This window comes from Tachysurus fulvidraco, chromosome 15 (genome assembly GCF_022655615.1).
Source record: "Tachysurus fulvidraco isolate hzauxx_2018 chromosome 15, HZAU_PFXX_2.0, whole genome shotgun sequence".
Classification (NCBI taxonomy): domain Eukaryota; kingdom Metazoa; phylum Chordata; class Actinopteri; order Siluriformes; family Bagridae; genus Tachysurus; species Tachysurus fulvidraco.
The window spans coordinates 14,144,728-14,170,186 of NC_062532.1; the positions used below are offsets into that span (position 1 = coordinate 14,144,728).

Below are 25,459 nucleotides of genomic sequence, written 5' to 3' on the forward strand. Positions count from 1 at the left end.
AGCTTCTTGACTTGACTATAGCAGCTATAAACAGTCATTTCTTCACTAACTGACGTTTTTCCTTCTCATGAAGTTAAGAAGAACAAATTGCAGCTTCATGTGCTATCAGAGGGGAAAAACGAATCTGGTACAACACAATTCCTCCATCTGTTTTGGCTCTTTTCCAGAATTTAGCCCCAGCGACATAACAGGTTTTAGCGTGTTGTCTTTTGGATATGATTTCAGCGCCGCTCCATATTTAGTAACCTACCCCCCACCCCTCAGTCCCTTCATCAGTTTTGATCTCAGCACTTCTCAAAAGTTAGTTGAATCTCACGAGTGCAGCAGAAATGCTTCATCCAATGTTAGCATACAGGATGAGCAAGTGTACAGTCCAATTCCAAAAGCACTCCGCAGCCAGATCTACAGCAGGAAGTCTGTGTGTGTTCCTTCTTGTCAAATACAGACTTTAACAAGAAGTGATGTTTCTCCGGATCTGAACGAGTGCATCATTATTTCACTCGGTAGCTCTACTGAAGAAAAGAGAGGTCGTTTATGCTCCTTACTTTAAAGAGGTGGCTTTCATTTTTGTGCTCTGATTCACTGTGGAGAATGTTTTTAAATTCCCAATCAAAACAGGCAGGAATAACTGCTTTATCTTCACCCAGAGACCCGCGTGAAAAAGATTTCGCTAACTGTCAGCTAGACTTATTTCCTTGAATCTCAGAAAACACTTGAAGGGACAAAAAGGCAGAAATGTGGGTAAACATGGTAGTACAACAATCGAACAACAAACATGAGCACAGCCAAATTTATTATCTGGTTTTTTTGTAGTTTTTGTTTTCATACAGAAAGCCTGGGTTTAAATACAGAAGTGCTACAAGGAGGAGAAAATCTCAAATAAAACATCAAAAGAAACAGAACCTTGTATTTACATACTCCCCTTCTTTCAGCCCTCTTCCAACAATCTGTGCAATCACACACTCTCCAATACACAGGAGATGTACAGGAAGTCCACCTGTGCCTCTTATTCTCTGACTGGCCAATGTAACATCAGGTCAGAGAATGGCAGCAAGAAAGCTTTGGTTAAAGTCACTTTCTTCAGGATCTTACACTTGCGATAGATTGAGTAGAAAATTCCATCAAAGAGAGACACGTGACCTACTCGAATATCGGGACGAAGGAGACAAGCTACCTATTTAAAAGCGCTGCAGTTCCCCAACAATAGCTGGGTTTGATTTTCTCATCCTAATATCCATCTGTCACTGAGAAAGGGAACAAATGATGCACACAGTAAAGGAGAATCCATCGCAGGGGACAGTGGGGTCACAGTCCGCAGACAGAAGGTTAAAGTCCACCGATAGAATCATTGTGTCCAGTATTTGTAGTCACCGTCCATCGTGCCCAACCGGTCATCCAAACTGTAGACATCACTGACTCCAGGATCCCACTGAAACTCGCTTATCCTGGTTAGGCTGGGCAATTGGGGAGGGGCGTCGAGGAGAGAGCAGAGCTGGGAGGAACCCTCGGGTACAGCACTGCCTCTATAGATGGCCGTTCTGCTTGAGGTTCCCTGGCGCGCCTGGGTTTTTGGGCTGAGGACGTTGTAGAGGACAAGGAGGGACGCTACAGAACACAGTACCTCGGGATCAAGGGTTCGCTAGAGTCCCTACAGGGAGTATATTTAGAAGTTATGGGGTACATTTAAGAATGGCGCCTCTGTGTGGGCAGTCCTGGCAAGGGGGCTGGGTGAGTATAATCCAAGGTTACTATGACTGTTTGAGGCGCTTTCGGGGTGGGCCCAAAAAGGGGCACTGTGCCGACGCCAGGGAACGGTAAGCCTCTGCAACCAGGTGAGGGTGAGACGCCACCATGGACTTCCAGCCGGATGTCTCCATCACATCTGATGCATGGCTGAGAGAGAGAGAGAGAGAGAGAGAGAATTATATATACACAAAATAGCTCTAGTTTGTTTGCATGTTGTCCTCAATCTGCTTCTGCCCTGAGGGGGCTAAACTGCACTATCACGCACACCAATGGCCTTTAATGACATTCGACATTCACCATGTGTCTGTGTGGGTTTGAGTGTGCATGGCATGTTTGAGACAAGTGTGAAGCTCAGTCCTGCTCCCCTAATTGGCCAGGAAATGCATTTACCCCAAACATACCACCAAAAGTTCAACTGAGGACCACTGTCCTGATATTCTACACCTGAACGTAGGCTACAGCAGCCAAGAGCACACAGCAAACACCTCCAGACATAATCATGAACTAAAACATGCAGCGTATTCTGTAAATGTTTCCGTTTTTTATTGTGCACCAACAATGAAGGCTGTAAGTGCTGCAGCTCAACCCAGCATGCTCTAGTCTAAACCCTCTAGCAGTTCCTCAACAGATCAATAGCTCCACTATTACTCTGCATGGAGTCACACAGCACCCAGGAGAACACAAGGTGCACATAAACAAATAAAAGGAAAAACGGTGATTGGGAGCATACAATCCTTTTAGGAAATAGGGCTAGGCTGGGAAACTACAAAAAGAAACCTGCTGAGGGTAGAAGCATTTGTGATTTCGTCCCTGTTCACATACCATGCAGTATACACAGTAGCAGCATAAGGAATATTTTCCAGCAGAGCAGAGGATACTAAAAAAGACACAATCCAGACCAGCAGATTTCACGGATGTAATTGGTTTACATTGGTCAGTGCAAATCAGACACTAGTATTTAAAAAGTATTTCTAATGCAACCTACACATGCCACAAAACATCTACACATATATTAATGTGGTTGCAGTGCAGATGTGTGTGTATGTGTGTGTGTTTGTGTCACAAAAGACAATACAAGCAAAGCAGAGCATCTGTCAGAATGTCTCCAACTCACAAAACAAAGAAAAATAATAAGAGCTGGCTTAAAGAAGTCCTCTGCCATGTAGAATTGGTTTGTTGTGATTTATAATGATTGTCTGTCATTTCTGCACTACTGTCGATTTTCGTACTGTTGGGTCTGCTTACAAAACAAAAAAAATGCACTAATACAAAAATGTATGTTATTATAATTAACAGAAGATGTAGATTAGTCTAGCTTCATCTCTATTTTCATTAAGTTTCCAGCTTGCCTGCTCTGGCAAGGACTGGGGGTCAGAGACAGAGAATGCATCTCAAGGACACTTAAGGACGGCTCAAACCCTAGCAAAGTAGCTACAGACAACGTTTAATTAAAAAAAAAAGTGGTTAGAACAAATTTTGGGTGATTACAGAAGAGCAGAATCACCACCAGTAGCCCAGTAGCACATTATGTGGGCTCAGTAGTGAGCATGTATCATCTAGCGTCATGGCTATTGATTTCTCTTTGTGGCTTGTGGTGTTATTGTTGTGGCTGCTCGATGCACGTGCAGGGGTGGCTGGGTGTGGTGGTGGGAGGAGGGGTCACACAGAGAAAGGCAGAAATAGCAAGAGAGGCAGACAGAACAGATAGAGGAACACAGAGGGAAAACAGAGAGACAGAAAGGGAGACAGGGAGACAGACAGACAGATAGAGCCTTGACCTTTGTGTGGTGTGTGTCAGTAAAGCATACTGGGATGATAGAGTTGTGTTAAAACTCAGCCACTCACTAGTTAATGAAGTCGACGGCTTGGGTTTTGAGTTGATCGGCACTGTGCAGGTCGGCCAGAATCAGGATCTCAGCAGCGTTCTCCACAGACAGACTCGTACACAGAGCGTCCTCGCACATCACCTTTAAGCGCTCCAAGGCGTACTGCACAGAGAGCGACACAGAAATGTCATGCACAAATCCAACACACTCAAATAAACAAAACAAAAACAAGTGCAGTACAATTGTAATTCGCAGAAGTGCCAAACGGCCTCCAATTTACTGCATCTGCCCACAAATAAGGGTAGAGAGATAAGAGTCATGTAGAACCTATCAAAAGGAGTAAGACTATCAAACACAGAAAAAGAGCTACAGGTCACATTAAGGAGTTTTTTTTTTTTTACACTTAATTAGAAACTAAACTTAATAAAGAACATGTTTAAGTGATATAGAACTGCAATCTCTGCCTAAAAGTAAAACATGATTTAATAAAAGGGGATGAAAATGTGTTTAAGACTTGTGTAGTGTGATTTATTTCACCAGCCCAATTAGCATTTATCTTTTATCACCAGCTTGCACACTTTCCTTAATACTTATGAGAACGTTGCTTTTTAATGTAAAAATGTCACTTCTACGCGCGCCCACCTGACACGCCCACCTCGACACGCCCAACTCGACACGCCCACCTGACACGCCCACCTCGACACGCCCCACACATTTTTTGTCATGAGGTGCTTATGCACTGGAAACCTTTCAAAAGACAGGCTTTATCACTGCTGCTCAGAATGTGTTTCTCTTATTCTGTTTTATTTAACACAACAGGAAGCTTGTGTGCTTGTGTGTCACCTTGTCAGCAGCAGCAAGCAGGTCGTCGGCCATCTTGTCCAGGTTGGGCGCTTTGCCGGTGTAGATAAAACACATCATCTCCTTAAACACTTCTGGCTCCACATCGTTAATCTCCACTCGGTTCTGCAACACACAATGTTAATATTGTTCATCTGCACTACAGCTCTGTTCAGAAAACTTGCATTCTTTTGTCCTGAAATATGGCAGTAGGAAAAAAGTATAATAAAACTTATTTTTAGTTAAAACATTGTGTGTTTTTCTTTAAGCACGGTTTAGTCTGTTAATGCTCTTAACAACTAAAGCAGCTCACAATATGTAGGGAGTGGCATGCGACCTACCCTGTAGTTATATACTAATAATGCATGCCAGCAGGGAGTGATGCAGCACAGGCAGTGGTGTGCCACTACCAACAACCCAGTGGCCAGCATCTAACACCCCCGCCAAAGCCCATCTAACACCCCCGCCAAAGCCCATCTAACACCCCTGCCAACGCCCATCTAACACCCCTGCCAACGCCCATCTAACACCCCTGCCAACGCCCATCTAACACCCCTGCCAACGCCCATCTAACACCCCGCCGACGCCCATCTAACACCCCTGCCAACGCCCATCTAACACCCCGCCGACACCCATCTAACACCCCTGCCAACACCCATCTAACACCCCGCCGACACCCATCTAACACCCCTGCCAACACCCATCTAACACCCCGCCGACACCCATCTAACACCCCTGCCAACGCCCATCTAACACCCCTGCCAACGCCCATCTAACACCCCGCCAACGCCCATCTAACACCCCGCCAACGCCCATCTAACACCCCGCCAACGCCCATCTAACACCCCGCCAACGCCCATCTAACACCCCGCCAACGCCCATCTAACACCCCTGCCAACGCCCATCTAACACCCCTGCCAACGCCCATCTAACACCCCGCCGACACCCATCTAACACCCCTGCCAACGCCCATCTAACACCCCGCCAACGCCCATCTAACACCCCTGCCAACGCCCATCTAACACCCCTGCCAACGCCCATCTAACACCCCTGCCAACGCCCATCTAACACCCTGCCGACACCCATCTAACACCCCTGCCAACACCCATCTAACACCCCCGCCAACACCCATCTAACACCCCTGCCAACGCCCATCTAACACCCCGCCGACACCCATCTAACACCCCTGCCAACACCCATCTAACACCCCCGCCAACACCCATCTAACACCCCCGCCAACACCCATCTAACACCCCCGCCAACACCCATCTACCACCACTGCCAACACCCATCTAACACCCCCGCCAAAACCCAACCATCACCCTCGGTGACACCCAACCAACACCACCCCAACACCCAGCCAACACCACCCCAACACCCAGACAACACCACCCCAACACCCTCATAAACACCACCCCCAACACCCTCACAAACACCACCCCAACACCCTCACAAACACCACCCCAACACCCTCGCAACACCCAGCGCTCCTGATAACAGCCTGCAACCCATACATTCATATAAATATTCATACAACATAGTTGTAGAAGATGAGCTACATCATGAAATAAAAGTTAGTTGCTGCTCTCACTCACACTTCAGCCGACCTGTGTCATGAGCTATTATATTTCATCAGCGTCCACTTTTTAGTCAAGATAAAACATGAGACTGGGCAGGACACCGGCGCTCTGACTCCTAAAGCTTTTTACTCCTAACTAATACACTTATACTTGCTTCATCACCACCCTTTGTTTTGAATGTTACATGATTGTCCAAATGAGAAACACACAGAGTGCCGAGACAAATCCATCAATTATATAAGACATCTTTCTCAACCACGAGTACAAACAGAGCTGCTACGAGTCCTCACATTTAGGACATGAGGCAGCTTAAAGGTTCGTCCTGGAAGCAGTTTAGTGTGATTTATATGAACCTGTTGAGAACTTTAAAGACCGTGTGCACACACCGTACACGTACACTGCGATCCAGGGATTAGCCTGATACAATCGTTCTAAACGAATCCTACCACAAGGAACACACATCATTCCCATATTCCAGAAAAATCAACATCAGTGCCTCTTCTTCACAAATAAACAACACAAGGGCAGGATATGTTCTCTCTAACTAGGGGCAAAAACCAAGAAACAAACCACTGAGTTCGTTCTATGCTTTGCTTTTCTTCCAGGTTGATTTTTTTTAGAATTAATCCTACTCTCTATTTCTTGCCTCAGGCCACTGAAGCAGCTTTTTATCGTTTACCGCTGTGCTAACAGCCACCTAGCACCTTTTTGCAGCTCCGCCTGGGAACCAATTACAATCCTGCTTTATCCAAAGCACGGCGACTCGCACAACATGACTGAGGTCAACGCAATAGAGCGCCACTATAAAGTGCACACACAGGCGTGCACACACACAAACACACACACACACCTTTCTGCTGTGACTAAGCAAAATGGAACAGTGAAAAGCAAGTCCATAAAACCCACAAATCTAAATTAAGTTCACACTTTTCAAATGAAAAGGTCAAAGCAAGACTTCACTCATGCAGTCATATATCTACTTCTGACTAACAAAAGAGCCACACAGTGTATGTGCAGAGATACACACACACACACACACACACACACACACACACACACACACACACACACACACACACACTGCAACAACTGTTCTTATGACTTGATGTGCCATTGTATAAATTGCTATGCACTTATTCAGCTTCTCCTTAGAAATGACAATTTATTGAAAAAAATAAAATAAAAAATGAAGCATCGCATCAGCCACCAGGGAAGTAAGAGTAATACATGGGAAGCAAGAAGAAAGAGAGAGAGAGAGAGAGAGAGAGAGAGAGAGAGAGAAACACAAGGAGGAAAAGAGACCACAGAAGAGAGAGCAAGAGGGGGGGGGTTAAAGCAAGAGAATACAATTTCAAAAGCTCAAAAAGAGGAGAGAGAGAGAGAAAGGGGCAGATAGGGTGGGAGAGAGAGACAGTGTGTGTGAGATGCTGGAACCTTTTAAAAATCAACACACTCTTAACAAACAAGAGAAAATGCCTTCACAAAAAAAAAACAAAAAAAAAAAAAACTGATTCTCCAGAGCCAAATCTAGACACCCCAAATGCCAACACATCTGAAAATATAATACAAAAACAAGGTATGATGAAATTGGAGGAAAGAGGGAAGCGGAAGAAGATGAGAGGAGAAAAGATGGCACAGTGACCCAGCAGTTTGTGAGAGGAAGGAAAGTAAAATAAGGAAGCGTGTCAGTGAGAGGATGATGGTGAATACTGCTGCGTCAGGAGCGCTGGGTTCTGACAACGCTGCCACTGCATGAGGAGAGGCACAGGCACTATAAGGAGGTTCACTGTGTATTATTTTTACTGCCATGATACTGAAATACATTAACAGTCACAGCTCGGCTTAGTGACTTATTTCCGGGCTTAGTGACTCCATCACATGAAGTGGTAGCAGATATTTCTCTAAAACTTAAAGGAAAAACAACAAAACAAACTTTATCATCACACACAAACTCTTCCCTCAGCCAGGGCTAAAGCACAGGATTATGGGATACGTAACAGAACAAAGATATTGACTTCCTAAATTGCTACAAGTAATGTAGGTTTCTGTTGAGGTTTATAAATACAAAGCATCACGACTTGTGTAGCCGATCATCTGCTGCAGTTTATCATGCGCTTATGTAAATGATCGCCGATGACGTGAAACGGAGAGAAACGCACGTGTTTACTCTTCGCTGGTCAAATTTAAAGCAGACGTCAATTAGCTCAGAGTTTGTGTGGAATAACGATTCGGAGCAAAACATCTAATTCATATAGTCAGATATAATACAGCTAGAACTAATGGTCGTGTCGTATCCAGGGTTTTGTAACCAAGCAGCTTTATGTAATTGGACCATTTGGTCATTCTGAATCTTCTGCAACCCCCACGCCCTGGTGAGCTGACATGTTATTTATTCCCAGATTCACTTTATTTCTTAACCGTTACATTTGAACATTGTGTCAGAAACATATGGGTAAGGTGCATGACTAAAAAACAGACATGACACTTCTTTGCGAGAACTAACCAGTCTGGTGGGAAGACAGTGTTGCAAAAAAAAAAAAAAGTCAGGAGTTGTTTGAAAGGTCGCTTTTTCTTTCAGCTGCTACGTTCAGCTTCCAACGATACATAAGGAATAAAACACGACAGACTAAAGCAGTACAGTGAAGCTGTCTGGGTTTCCCAGCAGAAATGGAAAATGATTTCATGCACCGTGATGACGAGCTCCGTTTCCTTTAATCCATACTGCTGCTGCCTGGATTGTGCTTTCTGCCATGTCATGGGTCGCGTTTCATACAGACAAAACTTGTACGTTAATAAACAGTGTAGATTTAGTTTTAAAGGGAAATTAAAAAGAGAAGACAAACAGAAGACCGGTCCGCAAAGAAGAGGTTTGACGGCTACGTGAGAATAACAGGTAAATAAGCCTGATGTAGAGTCTGAGGGGTTGATTTGCGACTCAACTCGAAGCTAAATTCCCAATTAGTGCAGCATGTCAGGATGGTGGGAAATAAAATAGCACATACGCACAATTTAAAGGTGGCTTGATTGAATGTGACTCTCAGCAACATCACAAAATACAAAATACACCGTTTCTATTAAAATGTTCATATGTACAAGAAAAGAATAACAAAAGACAACATTTCAGATCGGTTGTCATGTGGCTGCTAATTTGGAAACTCTTAGCATATCCAATTCCGGTCGTTTTCCCCAATCACTTTAAACGAGGATTTTAAGCTTCGTTGCTCAGTTATGGACTTCAGTTCAATAAATCTGCATTTTACTGACTAAACAAAACCTGTCCTGGGTTAAGGGGTACAGTATTACCTGAATAAATCCACCTACAGTAAGTCTGGTATCTGTATATGACGAGGTGTGATGAAGGCGTGTGGACTGCAGACGTCTTCCCTAAAGAGAGATTACTAAGGCACTTCTGCACTGTAGGACGACTAAACGAGGTCTTAGAGTAACACTTGATCTAAGATGATCAAGTAGAGCACACCAAAGTGTTTGAGGGAGGCTCTGGGTCTTTTACTGCTTCCTACACCATGGGAGCTTTGTTCCCCTCTTTGAACTTTAATGAGAGAATAAAAGCCAGACAAGGCAACTGAGAGTCACAGAGAGAAAAACAGGGGGTAGGTGGTTAAAATAAAAAGGAGGTAACAAAAAAAAAAAACATACCTTTTTGCTCTCCTCCATTTCATGCTCGAACATGGCACTGAAAACCGGAGAACGAGCTGGAAGTGAGAGAAGAGATCAAATTAAGTCAATGATCAGTATTCAGGACATTCATCCATCTGTAATTATGAGCCATGCAGAATAAAGTGTTCAACGTAAACAGAAAGCAGATGAAGGAAGAAAAGACGAGCTGCTTCTGGAGGATTCCGCGTGAACGAGTTAGACGCCATCTTAGATCATCGCCCTGATCTGACCTTAGACTGCCATCTGGTTACACCTTTAATTACCTTAATAAGAGAGGAGCAAATCTTCCATCATCCCAAGTAGGAAAAAAAATAAATCATACAGGACCCGGAGCCATATGTTCAAATTCACTACTAGAGCAAAAGCGCCGGTTCCCTCCAGGCCATTGTTATGAAAAAATAGTGCTGTCAAATGGGTAGTGGCTGGCAAAAACACTTTCCATAGTGATTATAAACACACACACACACACACACACACACACACACAGAGTAAAAGTAAAGTTCTAGCATTTTAAAGCTTGTTAACCCAACTTTATTTAGACTATGACGCAGGACCACAGACACATTATCTGATCCTCTTGTCCTTGTGACGTCTTCCACAGTCCAGTTGTGTGGACACTGTTCCCAATCCTGTCTCAGGAGGCTTTCACACTGGCGGTTTAGTCCGAAACAGAGCACCAAAGACAATTTGGTAACCTGAAAGATGTCGCGTTGACCGAGAACATCCAGGAAGAATCACACGGATTCGGGCCCAGTGTGAGAACTGCTGCAGTGTGTGTGTTCTGAGATGCTTTTCAGCCTAGCATGGTGGTAAAGAGTGGGTGTGTGTGTGTGTTTATATTATATGTGAATGAATGAATCGAATGCAATGTGCTGTCCAACACCGGAGCAGGAATTCCAAACCTCAACCATGTGATATGTAGTGACTTTCTTTTCAACAGTCAACTGCTTTGCAACCTCAGTGAAATTCTTGCTACAGCTTCCACTTTTCATCAGAATAACACACAGGAATCTGAGGTAACTCTTATTAGATGCAGTGATTTCTCACTGACGTCCAGTAGGCTGCATTTATTAAGCCCCTAAGCCAGTCATAACAGCTTTGAACAGAAACACAAAACCGACCAGCTTTCCTCCAATCAGTCATAAAACACTTGAATTCTGTTTCTTCCTCTACAACCAGTCAATAAAAGCAGCTGTGGTTTTCACACTTCTAAATAAAACCCTTTGAGTGGCTGTAGTGTGACCTACCTAAAGCCTGAGAACTGCATCGAAATCGTCACTGACTAAGATAAAAGACGAGAGAGAAATAAAATAAAGCAGCCGTGTGAGAAATGCAGCAGGCAGCAGGTCAGACCATCTGTTTTTAAATGTACAACTTTCCGTGCCAGCTTGTTGATACAAAGACGCGGCTCGCACTGCTGGCAGGGTTAAACAAGTCGCAGGATTCTCCATCGTTCAATCTGCAGCATGCGAGCTTCTAGCCTAGAAAGAACTATGTATGCTTTATAGAATTACTATGAAGAAGTGCTAATGATGCCAAAAATAGTGGCGCAAGAAAACGGTGTTAAAGTTAAGGTGTTAACTTTGACAACTCTAGATAAGGCTAATCTTAGGCTGACTTTCGTTTTTTTTTTAATGCCATCTGCAGCTCCTAATTCTGCCTCGCTGATAGCTCCTGAATACCAGGTGACGTCTGGCACATTGCAGCCTGCTCTAATCTCTCCTGCCTCTCTGAGTGACTCGCCCCGCTCTGACCACACGTGCCCTCGGCGATTAACAAGCCGTGAGCTGATACGGAGAGATAACCGGGATCGCCGCCCTGACTGGGCCGTGACTGAAGCGGGCGACATACTGAGAGATAGAGAGGAGGACGAATGGGCAGACAGGAAGGAGGGATGGTGGAACAGGACGAAGGGGGGTGAGCAATATTAGCTCTGGTCATGTCTTTAATTTTTATATAGGCTAGAATTATAGTGCAGAACTCCCCTGCAATGCAGAAATACTGAAGAAGAGAAAAATACACTATAATCTTACTCCATCTTTAGGTACAAATCCACAGGATGATATAATGTTCAATCCAAATGAACACACAAGTGCAGAGTACACAGACACTTCACTAGATTATGCACTAGTACTGGAGAAAGAAAGCAAAGAAAACGGCTAAGACGCTATCAATTGTCATTATTTATTTAACTACAAAAACTAGCGAGATTTCATCTAGCATTATTTTAAACATCCAACCTTGGAATCCATCTTCCATTCATTAACTCAGAGTGTTTAGACTGAATGGCTCTGCGTTGTCTCTATATGTTTATCCCTGTTAGAGATACAGACAAATGCGCTATAAGCACAATAAAGCACACAGGATTGAGCCACGCACACAGACTGACACGTGGTGGCTGAAAAATCAACTTTTAGGAAACAAGCATTTGTTCTACAACTTTAACACAGCTAGATTTATTCCTATCCTGCGATTTACACCAAGCAAGAAGGGTCATTTAGCGAAAAGGTTCAACACACACGTCAAAAACTAAACGGTGCAGCAGGTCCAATACGGATGTTTAGACTGCAAACAATTCCAAAAAGTAAAAGTTCTTTTGCTGCCACTAGACTCATGCATATAAACACACACTGAAAACTGACTCTCTTTTGTAACGACTTGTCTGTTATAGAGTGTCACTTCATTCAGATTGATGCTTTACCCTTTTCATCGGATTTAAACCCAAAACAAACCAGCAGTCTGGAGCAGGAGTTTTCTTTCGCAGAAGCCTTGACATTTTCCTCCTGCTTAGTCGTTTTCTTTTATATATTTATTTCTTCAGCACTACTTCTACTGAGTGTCTTAAAAGAGGGAAAGTGTGTTGCCAGATAAGTTTAGCCCTGGTTTGATGAAGAGCTTCACGTTTGAGATGCCAAACATATAAACAACAAAATGAACAAGAAATAAACAAAGAAATAATCCCACTTTAAAAAGTCATCGCGAGAGAATAAAATACGAATCGAATAAAATATCATATTATGATTTTATGACATCATAACTATAGAGTACAAGTTCATTACCCTATAACAAAGCGTGTGTGTGTGTGTGTGTGTGTGTGTGTGTGTGTGTGTGTGTTACCTGCTAGGATGGCTTTGTGAGCCTGAAACTCCTGGCCTGCGACACACAGTGAGCAGTCGGTGAAGCGAGAATGTTCCCACAACCCACCCAGCTCATCAGCCAGTCTGCAGTCCGGAACCTTCACCATGTTCATGGTGTTCTGTCCGGAGATGTTCACAGAGTCCTGCACCACACTCACCTGTAGACAAAACACAAACAAAAACCACTGGTTAATAAAAGCATCAATATCCCCAATAGCCCAGTGCAGCACAGTGTGCTGTATCCTTGGCAATAAAGGTGTGTCCTCTGAGCTGTAATGGTAAACAATTCCTGTGAGCTTCCAGACGTTAGTTCATCTGTTTAGAAGATCAGATTTCAGTCCCAATGATGACCGTGTTATAGAGTGACTCGAGATGATAAACCACAGGTACTCTAGAGGGACACTAGCATGTCGAACAAGGGTAGATATCTAGTTATCTCTTAATTTACACAAATTGCTTCCATTTGTTTATGGCATGTGTGCGTGTGTGTGTTGTGTTGTAGTGTGAGTGAGCAAAAGAGACTGTGTGTGTGTGTGTGTGTGTGTGTGTGTGTGTGTGTGTGTGTGTGTGTGTGTGTGTGTGTGTGTGTGTGTAGAGCCACCATGCTGACTTTGCCACCTGTTCCTGCAAACAGCAAGCACATTCATTTATCTCTCTACAGGGCACACACACTTAAGCCCTGAACACCCCCCCCCCCCCCCCCACACACACACACACACACACACACACACACACAAAAACACACACCGATCCAAAAAGATCAAAGTTGCACACACTATAAATTTGAGCACACACACTCAAAATTATATGCCAATCGGGAAGCAAATAAAATGAAAAGTCATAATTGCACGCACATTTACATGCGGCTTGTGGAGCCAACAGATGGAAGCTTTTTAATTTTTTTTTTTAAACTCTGCTATAATTAAAATTCATTCCCCACGGCCATCAGAAAAGAATAAATTGCCTTTTTTTCCAGAGCACTTCATGCCAGACTAGTATTACACCTGACCAACATCTCATAATACACGGTTCGTCATGGCAACAGGATCAAGCGAGAGCTCAAGGCGGACATTGTTGCAGCTCTCGCACAACACATGCACGCGCGTGTGCGCACACACACAGTGTGTGAAATGTGAAGAAAGAGAGGGAGATGTGGAGCACACACAACTTGAAAAACAAACACGCACTCGGAGCATAATGTGCTGACAGACAGACACCAAAGAAAGGAGCGTGTGGGAGTACAGAGTGGCACACAGGCAAAGGGGAAAAGTGCACCGCAAACAGGAAATTAAATGTCAAGGACCCTTGTATGTCCTTAATGGAGGACTAAATGTTCACCTCGGGGAAAAGAGACAATGAGCGAGAGAGAGAGGTGTTAACAGGAATAAAAGGATCAGATATGTCACGAGAGAAGATTGATGAGTATGAAACAGCTTGTATTGTATTCCATTATTTCATCTTAAGTGGTTCATAGTGTCGGCTTTCTGAATGACAGACAACTTCGTGTCTCTGAAACAGTGAAATATATAGCGCTGTGCTTAAAGTCTGGAATCAGTGAATCGACTCATTGTGGCACATTTCTGACCTCGGTCTCTCTCTCACACACTTTATTAGGAAGATTTATGCTAATACTTGGCCTGGCCTCACTTTGGTCTCAGAACAGCGTCGGCTTTTCGTGGCACGAATCTACGACGTAGGAAACGCACTTGGTTCGTGTTGACATGCTCGTGTCACGCTACTCCTGCAGAATTTTCAGGTGTACTTTCATGCTATAACTCCCCTGTTCCACCAAATCCCAAACAGATTCAGGCCCAGTGTCTGGAAAGTTGATGAAGACCGAAACGAACAGCCAAATACTGACTCAACCATGTGTGTGGCTCAGCAGAAACCCAGAGCCACATCAGAGCAGTAGGTAATTGCATGAATATGTAGGAGTACAGGTGTTCCTAATAAAGTGCTCAGAAAGAGAGCGCGAGCGCATGTGTGTCAGAATAGGAAGAAGAATGATAAAGATTTAAACGTTTTAAAGATCTTGCAGTTTATTTATTTAAGTTCTGGTGGTTTGTGCAAAAGTCTGATAAGATATGGATCATGTATTGTTGAAATGCCCTGGAGGATCTGTTTATTTCGTTCACCTCTGGAGGTTTTATAGCTTCGTATGGGTTTGATCTCAGCATCGTCTCTCAGACTTACCGCACAGTCGCTAACTTTCTCCAGCACCAGATGTACTGAAGTTCTAATGCGTATGAACCGTGTGGGGAACCGCATGCTCGTCTACTCAAACTTGCGCTCTGATGTTGACCAGCCCGGTAAAGAGGTGATGAAGATCCTTAATCATTAAACACAATACAAAATGTTTCACGTTGCAGTGAACCGACTATTATTTAATATTCGGCTTCAAAAAGAGAAGGCTGTTTATGAGAAGATCGTTTATCATGATGAATTAAGGGAAGGGAAAGCAGTAAGTGGAGTGAGTGAGTAGGGGTTTAGCGTTCCTCTGGCTCCACTCAGGCCTTCATGGCCACTAAACACTGACACGTTTATTCTCTCATTATTCTGTATAATATCAGCCATAAAGTACAGCCTTGTACAGTATAATACACACTGCTTTACACAGATGCTTCTACACCTGCTGCTGTCTGGGACTGATACAGATCCTTTAAAGACGTTCACTCACACACACACTCACACACACACACACACACACACTCACTCAGACACACACACTCACACTCACTCAGACACACACACTCACACTCACTCAGACACACACACACACACTCACTCAGACACACACACACTCACTCAGACACACACACACACTCACTCAGACACACACACACACACTCACTCAGACACACACACTCACTCAGACACACACACACACACACACTCACTCAGACACACACACACACACTCACACACACTCACACACACACACACACACACACACACACACACACTCACACACACACACTCACACACACACACACACACACACACACACACACACACACACACACACACACACACACACAGTCTATAGAGTTGACAAGTTCTGTGGACTGAAACAGCTTGTCTATAGTAACTCACATAAGCAGTCTTTAGAGCTGAGCTGAGCAGAAAAGCATCACTAAACACACAACACATCGAACCTTTAGGTAGCTGGGCTGCAACAGCTGCAAATTCCTGTTCCTGACTAACAGGGCTGCTGTTGTAACTCATCTGGCTCGAGGTTTGATGCGTTGTATATTATAAAATGCTTTTCTATTCACTATGGTTAGAAAAAGTGATAATTTCAGTTACCATAAACTTCCAATCAGCTCTGTTCATTCTGCTCTGATCTGATCTCTCATCTACAAAGTGGTTCAGCCTGAAGAATCTCAACTCACAGGATGTTTTTGTTCTTTTGCACCATTCGGTGTAAAACTCTAGATGTGATGTGTGAGAAAATCCTATGAGATCAGTAGCTTATACTCAATACTCAATCCATCCCACCTGGCAGCAACACACACCAATCAAGGTCCCACATTTCCCCCACTCCTGACATTTGAGGCGTAATATTAACTGAAGCTCTTGGCCTGTATCTGCTTGAGTATATGCACCGTGCTGCTGCCACCTGATTGGCTGATGTCTGCAGCTATACAGAACGTGCAGGTGTACAGGTGTGACTAATAAAGTGGACGCTGCGAATATATGGGCATATGTCCCTAATGAGCAGCTAATGAGCAAGTGCTGAATGTTAAACACATACACACGTCCCTGCGTGTGTGTGTGTGTGTATATGTACACGCATGCATGTGTGATCAGTCAGCTCAGCTCTCTCTCCCTGCAGTGTGATTAATGAAAGCAGCTGTGGGAACCATGCTGCGAAACACAAGAACACGCTCCTGTCTCTCTCTCTCTCTCTCTCTCTCACACTCACACACTCATCACTTGCTCATTAGTAAGTTGAAGAAGAGTAGCAAAAGAAGATTAAGAGAGTAGGAAGAGAAGAACGAAAACACACACACACACACACACACACACACACACACACACACACACACACACACACACACACACACACACACACACACACACACACACAGTGACAGGACTATGACACCTTAAATCTATTTTTTCTGCCTTGTGTCACAATTCCAATAAGGAGCTTTGAAATCCAGTCGATACGCGTCACTGATAGCCGCGAGACCCTTTCGCGCACGCTCTAGTTAATCTGGACAGGGTTAAGGGTCGCACGATTTGATATCCTAAGACACATTCTTCATGCAACTAAGAGTGTTCATTGTTGAACTTTGGTCTCAGAGCAGAAAGCAGCATGTTTTGTCATTTTCCACAAATACAATGAATATTGCAAGCCAATAAATATTCAGATTATTTGATATACGTTGTGCATATATCCTCTTCAGATCTAGGCACGATTACTCGTATACATGAAGCTATAAAGATAGGGAATTGATTGGGAAGATTCTACAACAAGTGTAAGCATGGTGAAGGACAACAACGCTATTCTACGCTCGAATAAAAAAAGCTACAGAGAAGTGGTCAAGACCTTAAACACCTGTCTGACTCAGGCTTATGGAGCCACAATATAAATATGTTCACAGGGAACATGGTGTCAAGGAAGCTACAAGCCAGAAGTCACCTGAAAGCAGCAGGAACAACAGGCATCACAAACACACACACACACACACACACACACACACACACACACACACACACACACACACACACACACACACACACACACACACACACACACACACACACACACACACACACACACACACACACACACACACACACACACACACACACACCCCTCTGCTAAAAAGAAGCATGGACATGTTTCTGTGTAATCTCTGACAATAATTCAGCTCATGTTTGAAGAAATAACTTCTACAAGCTTTTTAACTAAGATGAAACCATGTGCAAGTTCCGAAAATCATCAGGAGAACTCGTGTAGAAACTACAGCCAAAACATTCTGAGGAAACAGAAGACATACAGGATGGTGTCTTTAGTATTTATCATATGATGCACAGAGAGGGAACTGACTTAAAACTTTAGCACTGAGAAGCAACAAGAACAACAAAAAGGCAGGAAAAAAAAAGTCAATCGAGAAGAGAAACACGAGTGATTTAGAAATGAAGGAGCTGGCAACATCTAAACGGTCAAATAAATGAGACATGCGGATAAAGCGGACCATAAATCTCCAGCAGACTCTGAGAAAACAGTGCGGACAGAAGATAAAGGTGATAAACAAGTGTTTGAAATGCAAAACTGCCAGATAATTAAAGCATATAGGAAACGTCTCAGCACTGGAAGAAGGAACGAAGCATGAACACGTCAAAATAGTAAATCTAATCAAATTCATCTGACTTTAAATGAAGCTTCACAATCAAACATATAACCAATAGCGAGAGTTAAATAGCTGGCTTCCTAAATGAGATGTTCATCTTTAAAACAATCAAATATTAATCTTGGATTGTTTCACATTGGAGTCTGATTGGAGACTGTGCAACATTCCAACTCGTACAACAACGGCACCAAACCTCCTTGTGATGAGTGACGACACATCATCTGTGTTGTGGGGATGTGGTAGCTTAAGAGTTAGTGCATGAGTTCAAAGCCCAGGTTCACCTAGTGTCCACTGCTGGGCCCCTGAGCAAGGCCCTTAACCCTCAGTTGTATAAAATCAACTTCAGCTAATGTTCACATTTAACAGCATGTCAGAATGCAAACAGGATGACACAGGAAGGATGTCGGAGCTGACTGAAAAGCCAGAGCAACACAAATAAGCACTCTCTGTAACCAGGATAAGCAGAAAAGCAGCTCACACAGTGCACAACATGTCCAGCCTTGATGCTACAGCAGCAGAAGAGCACATCAGGTCTCAGTCAGTCACACACAGGAATCTGTCACTGTAGCTGGCACAAGAGCACCAAAACTAGACTGCAGAATAAAGATCAGAATAGAGGAGAGGTGAATTTTTTTTTTTCAGGGTACGAACTTGTACGTACATAAAACTCCAGCATTAACGGTGGAGGCAGGTTCGTTATTATGGAGCGTGTCAGACATTCAGGGTGAACGTCTAGAACAAGATGACAGTGAGGAAGTAATATTACACAAAGGTGCTAATATTACACATGTAAAGTAGATGTTAATCACAAACTGTACGTCAGTTAAGGTAGAGCCTTTCTCTAGAAACAGAAAACAAGTGAAAATAACAGAAGCTGTTCACCGAGTGTGTAATTCGAAGCTTAACCGCTATCTACAAACCGAGGCCTGGGGGCATTCAGCTTAAGTGAGGTCTGAGTGAGAGGATGATCCTTCCAATCTGTCCTGCTCGTCCGTTATCGTGGTAAGGCTCGGCGCGGTGCAGGACGGCCCTCTCTGCCGCTAGCTACTGTAATAAAGCCCTGCGCTGTGTTCAGACATGGAGAAGGACAAACAGCTCATAAACTCTGCATGACACTCCCTCTGTTTTATTCTTTCATTTAACGGATGTATGTAGAGGACTCTGTCGCGGTAGGGGCAGCGCTGGTGGTGGCGCCTTCTGTTTGCGTTGGTTGTTCAAAATGCGAGCTGTGTGGCCAAGCATGAAATAGTGTCAAAAAGATTGCGTATCAGACGCAATAAGTTCATTAATTCTATGGAGAATGGGTATTTATCGCTTTAGTGTTTAATTTAGCTGAACAAACAGCACTCACACACACAGACAGATATAATGCATGTACAAACAGGCACCCACTACAAAATGAACCAAATTAGCCTCATCAGATCAGGCCTTCTCTTTCTATCAAAAGTAATGAGGTGTTAGGGACACGGACACACACACGTCTAATTTAATGTCTCTCATAAGCATCTCTGTTTAATGTAGGATTAACCTTTTGCTGTGTAACACCCCACCCCCCCCCCACCCCCCCACACACACACCCATAATGAAAATCCCTTTTTTAATACGCAAGAACACACTAAAAGGATGTTGGAACTACTATAAAGAATACGTTTATTTTAAAAACAGTCTGATCTGCTGAACAGGCAAGGTATATTTCATGCACACCAATATATTTCAAAGCAATGACAGAAAAAGACGGAGACTGAAGGGGTGACGTGACTGACCTCCCTGTGACCTGCAGGATCTATGAGAAGAAAAGGAAGCAAAGCGCTGGAATATGAGCTACTGCTGATGTGTGAGAAGGTAAGATCTTATTCACCCCACACACACACACACACACACACACACACACACACACACACACACACACACACACACACACACACACACACACACACACACACACAAACACAAACACAAACAAACACAAACACAAACAAGCAGACGCACACACGGATCTTTTACGCATCATTTCCACTCAAGCTGTTCACAGTCTGGCCCTGACCACAAACACCAACCTGCATCTCTCTCTGGGACGTCAGTGTGTGCATGCATCACATCAAACCCACTGCTGTGGAAGCTTTTGGAGTTTTTTAGTTTTTAAAATCAGCTGGTGCTATAATGAGGGACTGACAAAGAGAAACAGAGTTAAATTACGTTAGCTCTTAGCCCAAGAGCATCAATGGGACTGAGGCAGAACGCTGGAGCTTTCACTTGCCAGATGACTTCACATGACGGAGCTCTCTTTGGAGTCTGGTTCCATAATGTTGTCTCTTTGCCATGGTCACCTCTAGCTTGTTCATTAGGACATTTGCCCTGAGAATTCTGCACATTTGGTGAAGTGTGAAAGCTATTTCAAGGCCCAGAATCAAAGACTGCTTCAAGTGAACTGCAGTGCAGGCCACCTTGTGTGTAGAAGCTATTCACCCTCTTGGGAATATTGAAGGAGAACCACACATCATTACAATCTAACAAACAAACAAACAAACAAACAAACAAACGCATCCCTCGTGTAAGCCTGCATGACTGAAATTTTATAGAACACCCGCTCCTTGTCAGAAAAATGCTATTCTACATCACTCCAGTGTTGTTGCATAAGAGAAATACTAAAAGGGTTAAATTCACATTAGTCACTGGCAGGAAACCAAGCCATCTGTATAGGAGGGACTCCCTCTCCGATGTCAATCACAGTAACATCAGCCAATTGCAGGCATGTGTGGGTGGCGGTATGTGGAAGAGGGCAGACAGCACTAGTCACGCAGCATGGAACGAGCAGCTGGATCATTTCATGTGTCTCTGAGGAAGCATGTGTTAGACATCACCCTCCCTTGGTAGGACTCATCTTATTATAGATAAGAACTGGCTGGTAAGCAGCTGAGCAAACTAGATAGACAACCTAATGTCTACTATACCGTCGATTCCCAGGTCAGAACAAATTCTTCTAGGAGAAAAAAGCAGAAGCAAAAAGCAAACTTCAGAGCCCAACTTTAATAGTGGGTGAGAACTCAAAACACAAACACCATCAATTTTCAATTCAGTTCACTCTGACTTGTAGAGCACTTTTTACAATGGACATTGTCTAAAAGCAGCTTCACAGAACATAAGAAATATAGTAGAAAAAGTTTCTTATCCAAAGATTCGTATAATACAAAAGTTTAAGATGAACAGTAAACATATTTAAATGTGTTTGTATTTATCCTTAATGAACAAGCCTGAGGTGACTGAGGCACGGAAAATCTCCCCTAGATGGAAGAGGAAGAAACCTTGAGAGGAACCAGACTGAAAAGGGAACCTCATCCTCATTTGGCTGACACTGGAGGGTGTGATTATAAATTGTTAGAAACAGTGAAGAATGTAATTATGAATAATATCCTTTCTATAGTCGTACACAGTCTGACTTTGTTACATCTACATGCGGATTTTCAGTCAAGCTACACTGTGACTATGTTAAGTAGGTTATACAAATAACAGTGAAGAGAATGTGTTTGTCTGGAGGACAATGCATGAGCTGTGAGCTGGAGGCCCAAAGATTCACTTCACTCCACTCCTCCATCCATCTACCTCCATCCTCAAAGTGAAGTCATTTACAAGCCTTTATCATCGAGCTCTGCTGCCCTCCCTCCCTCTCACTCCCTCCCTCTCTCTCTCTCTCCCTCCCTGCATTGTGTGTGTACTGCAGATGCTGCAGGCGTAGCACTTTTCTCCCTATTCTCCTAACTACTTACTGCGAGTTGTGGATGGGTGTGAATGTGTGCCCGTGTGTGTGGGGCACAGATGTTGCAGCTGTAGTAGCTCTCTGAGTTATCAGCGTGGCATATGGTGGCACTGAATGAAAGATGGGTGCTGTCAGGGATAGAGAGAGAGAGAGAGAGAGAGAGAGAGAGAGAGAGAGAGAGAGAGAGAGAGAGAGAGAGAGAGAGAAAGAGAGGCTGAGAATCGGAGGGAGGAACGATGCACAGAGGTGAAAGGAAGACAGTTTAGACGAGGCCATAAAATAGAGATCGATGGTGGCAAGGGGGAGAGGACACAAGAACTTAAAAACAGGCAGATAGATAGATAGATAGATAGATAGATAGATAGATAGATAGATAGATAGATAGATAGATAGATAGATAGATAGATAGATAGATAGATAGATAGATAGATAGATAGATAGATAGATAGATAGATAGATAGATAGATAGATTTTTTTTAAATACCTGCTTCAAACTCTCTCAGAAGACAAGATCATTTATTTAAAAAGGAGAGAGAGAGAGAGAGAGAGAGAGAGAGAGAGAGAGAGAGAGAGAGAGAGAGAGAGAGAGAGAGAGAGAGAGAGAGAGAATGACCAAGAGACAGGAGCAAAGAAAGGGAAATAACAGAAAATAGCATGATTGTGGGTTACTTTTCTCATATTTACCTGCAGAAGCTGGAGCAACAGCTAAGAAATGATGCAGAGGAAAATAAAGATCAAGAACGTTCCGATCTCTGTTAATCGAATGTCAAATCAGTTATCAAATGGATTAGCAGAAGCAAAACCTAAACCCAGATAACGCAGGGAACGTAGGGGAGTGTGTATAATTATTAAAGATTATGACAACACATTCATCAAATTCAAAGCTTTGGTCTTTCCAGATCACTTCCAGGACCTTGGCGGCTTTCCTTCAGAACCATATGCCAGTTCCTTCCCTGAAGTCTTGACCAGATTTCCACCCAGTAACATCCATGCAACACGCACCACCTACCCTATGTATAGAACTTCGTTAAAAAAAGGAAGCTTGTTTACTTTCGAGGATGACTGCTAGACTCCTCATTAGTACAGACAAGACAATGACTGTAATCCACAACCCTAGACAGGTCTTTGTACCCCTATAAAGATGTCTTCCAGCACCGGACAATAAAAAGGAATAAGAAAGGAGAGATCAGACCTTCTCTGGTCTAATCATAAATAACCCAGTCAGAATGTTGCCTTTAATAACTCTAATAAAACTGAGGTGTCTCTGCACTCAGCCAATCACAGAGCAGCCTTCACACAACTGTCCCAATTAGCGTATGTTCAGGATGCCCCATCATAACCCTCAGACGCTGTCTAGATGACATACCATCCTCCTGATCAGTTACCATGACGGTAATGTCATCTACAGAAGCTGTCTGAGAAGGAGTTTATACTCCATGCATGTCCACGCATGCAGATTAAGTTTAGAGACGAAGCGTACTGACTATACGCTATGAGACACTGAGATCAGTAACCTACTTACTTTCCAACAATTAGAGACATCATGAAAACATTGTATTAAGCGGTTTACGTTGGCTGCAGCTGTGTGCTGTCATGCTGAGCTTTATGTTTAAACTCCTTTTGTCAATAGCTTTAATGTTTAGTGTGTGAGGACGACTGACCTGAGCCTGAGTGTGGAGCAGCGTCCGCGAGGGTATTTGTTAAAATCGAGCACGATGTAATGAGACCTCTGTGTGTGGATCAGTGTAAGTCAAAGTGCTCAACTGATCTTATTTTGTTCTGTTTTTTTAGCTAACAGTGTGTTCGCTCAGGTTGGCTTATCTGGTGCTTTCCATTAGTCTTTGAATGCTAATGTGTTAAACAAGGTCTCTTGGTCATATAATCACACTGGGGGGAAAAATTAGTTATGGAAAATGTGTTGCATTTGGAATGCAAAAAAAAATTAAATATAAGACAGAGAAGTCCAAGATACCGGTCACTTTAGTTAATAAACGGTTTTACCTGTGTACCGTGGTGGCTTTTTCTTTAGTAGTTTTTGTTAAAAGTTTGCATAACAATGACACAGCAATATACAACAGAAATGTTGTAATTTTGTAATTATATAATAACAGAAATTTTGAAAAACGTGCAATATGTCTTTCAGTGTAACTACTACTCGTGGTCTCTTTTTCTACATTTTGTTTTGTATATACTGTATATTATATTATGTCTGTTCTTTTTATATATTTGCATTTTCTTACCCTTTGCTGCTGAAACAGAGAAATTTCCCCGTTGTGGGACGAATAAAGGTATATCTTATCTTATCTTAATATAGTGCAGTACTTAGATGATGACATCAGGCTATCCAAGTTTAAAAAATAAATAAATAAATGGGGTGGAGGGGGGGTGTTGAGGACAACCTTCACTCGCTTGTATTTCTTCCCTCTCACACTCACAATCCATTTCACAGGAAGCAAAGCCAGCACACTAACAACCAACGCTGCTCAAGTAAACACACACACACACACTCTCTCTCTCTCTCTCTTTTTCAGAAAAGGAGGAGCTGAGGACATGTTTCGGTCCCTGTGACGTAACCGGACCCAGTTTGGAAACACTTAAAACGAGCCCTCATTCTTCTTCCCTTCCCTCCCCCGGCTTTCTCCCTCGTCTTCCTCATCCAAAAAAGGCAGCAAGCCTTCTGCTGTGTGCCTGCAGGCTTCATTAGGCCGGCTTGAAACAGCCAAGTCTGTGGAGCATGCGTTAAACATTAATCACTGCATAGCATTAGAGCATGTACCCTACTGCAGGGAAGGAGAAGAGAGTGAGGCAGACTCTCCAAAATCTACCTGACCTTTTTACTACAGGCTACACGAGGACGAGTATTAATGCAGGAGAGGGAGATTTCTCCATCAACATGCCTGTAGAAAGTGCAGTGGGGGGTTAAGTATGATATCCACCCTAATCCTCAATGTATTTGACAAGCGGAGATGTAATATATGCGCTCATTGACGATAAAGTAGTGGGCTCTGCTGTGATGACAAAAGTGGTCATATTACATACACGTAGCATTATTAAAAAGTTGAATGTACTTAGAAATGAGCATATGATTTCCCACGCTGTTAACCTGCTGAGCAATATAAACAAAGCAGAACCTGCATTTAGTTCTTTATCTGTGTAAAAAATAAAGGTACCTTTATCCCTAACCACCAGTTTGCAGTAGTGTAATACAAAGTGACAGCGGATTACTAATGTTCTACACGTGTATGCAACACAGAAAAGAACAACAGACAACGCAGTAAAGCCACATAGTGGGGTAGAGGGTGTAGTGTGCATATATACAGAGTAGACATGGTACTCAGAGAAATCATCTGCTGGTCTGTATTGGTTATGATAAAACCTTTACTGCATACTTTCTGCCTTATGGTTACACACTTCAGCGAAAATAAAAAGGAATTGTATTTTTAAGCAGGAAATTTAAAGTGAGAGCTGGGGAAAGGGGGTGGGGCTTCTAAAAGATATTAATACTATAATCTTGGTGTACAGAGTTACGAAGAAG

The 25,459-nt window shown here is 43.2% G+C and overlaps 1 protein-coding gene across 1 annotated transcript in view; it reads right to left on the reverse strand.

Moving 5' to 3' along the window:
• Window positions 1-776: 776 nt before the first annotated feature.
• Window positions 777-25,459, reverse strand: part of LOC113639508 (speckle type BTB/POZ protein) — a 79,576-nt gene continuing 54,893 nt past the window's right edge. Inside the window, exons 7-11 of the mRNA XM_027141384.2 lie at window positions 12,788-12,965; window positions 9,650-9,705; window positions 4,416-4,538; window positions 3,592-3,734; window positions 777-1,893 (exon numbers count right to left, since the gene is read on the reverse strand). Coding sequence (XP_026997185.1) covers window positions 1,749-1,893; window positions 3,592-3,734; window positions 4,416-4,538; window positions 9,650-9,705; window positions 12,788-12,965 — 645 coding nt within the window. The 3' untranslated portion in view covers window positions 777-1,748. The remainder of the gene's footprint in view (window positions 1,894-3,591; window positions 3,735-4,415; window positions 4,539-9,649; window positions 9,706-12,787; window positions 12,966-25,459) is intronic.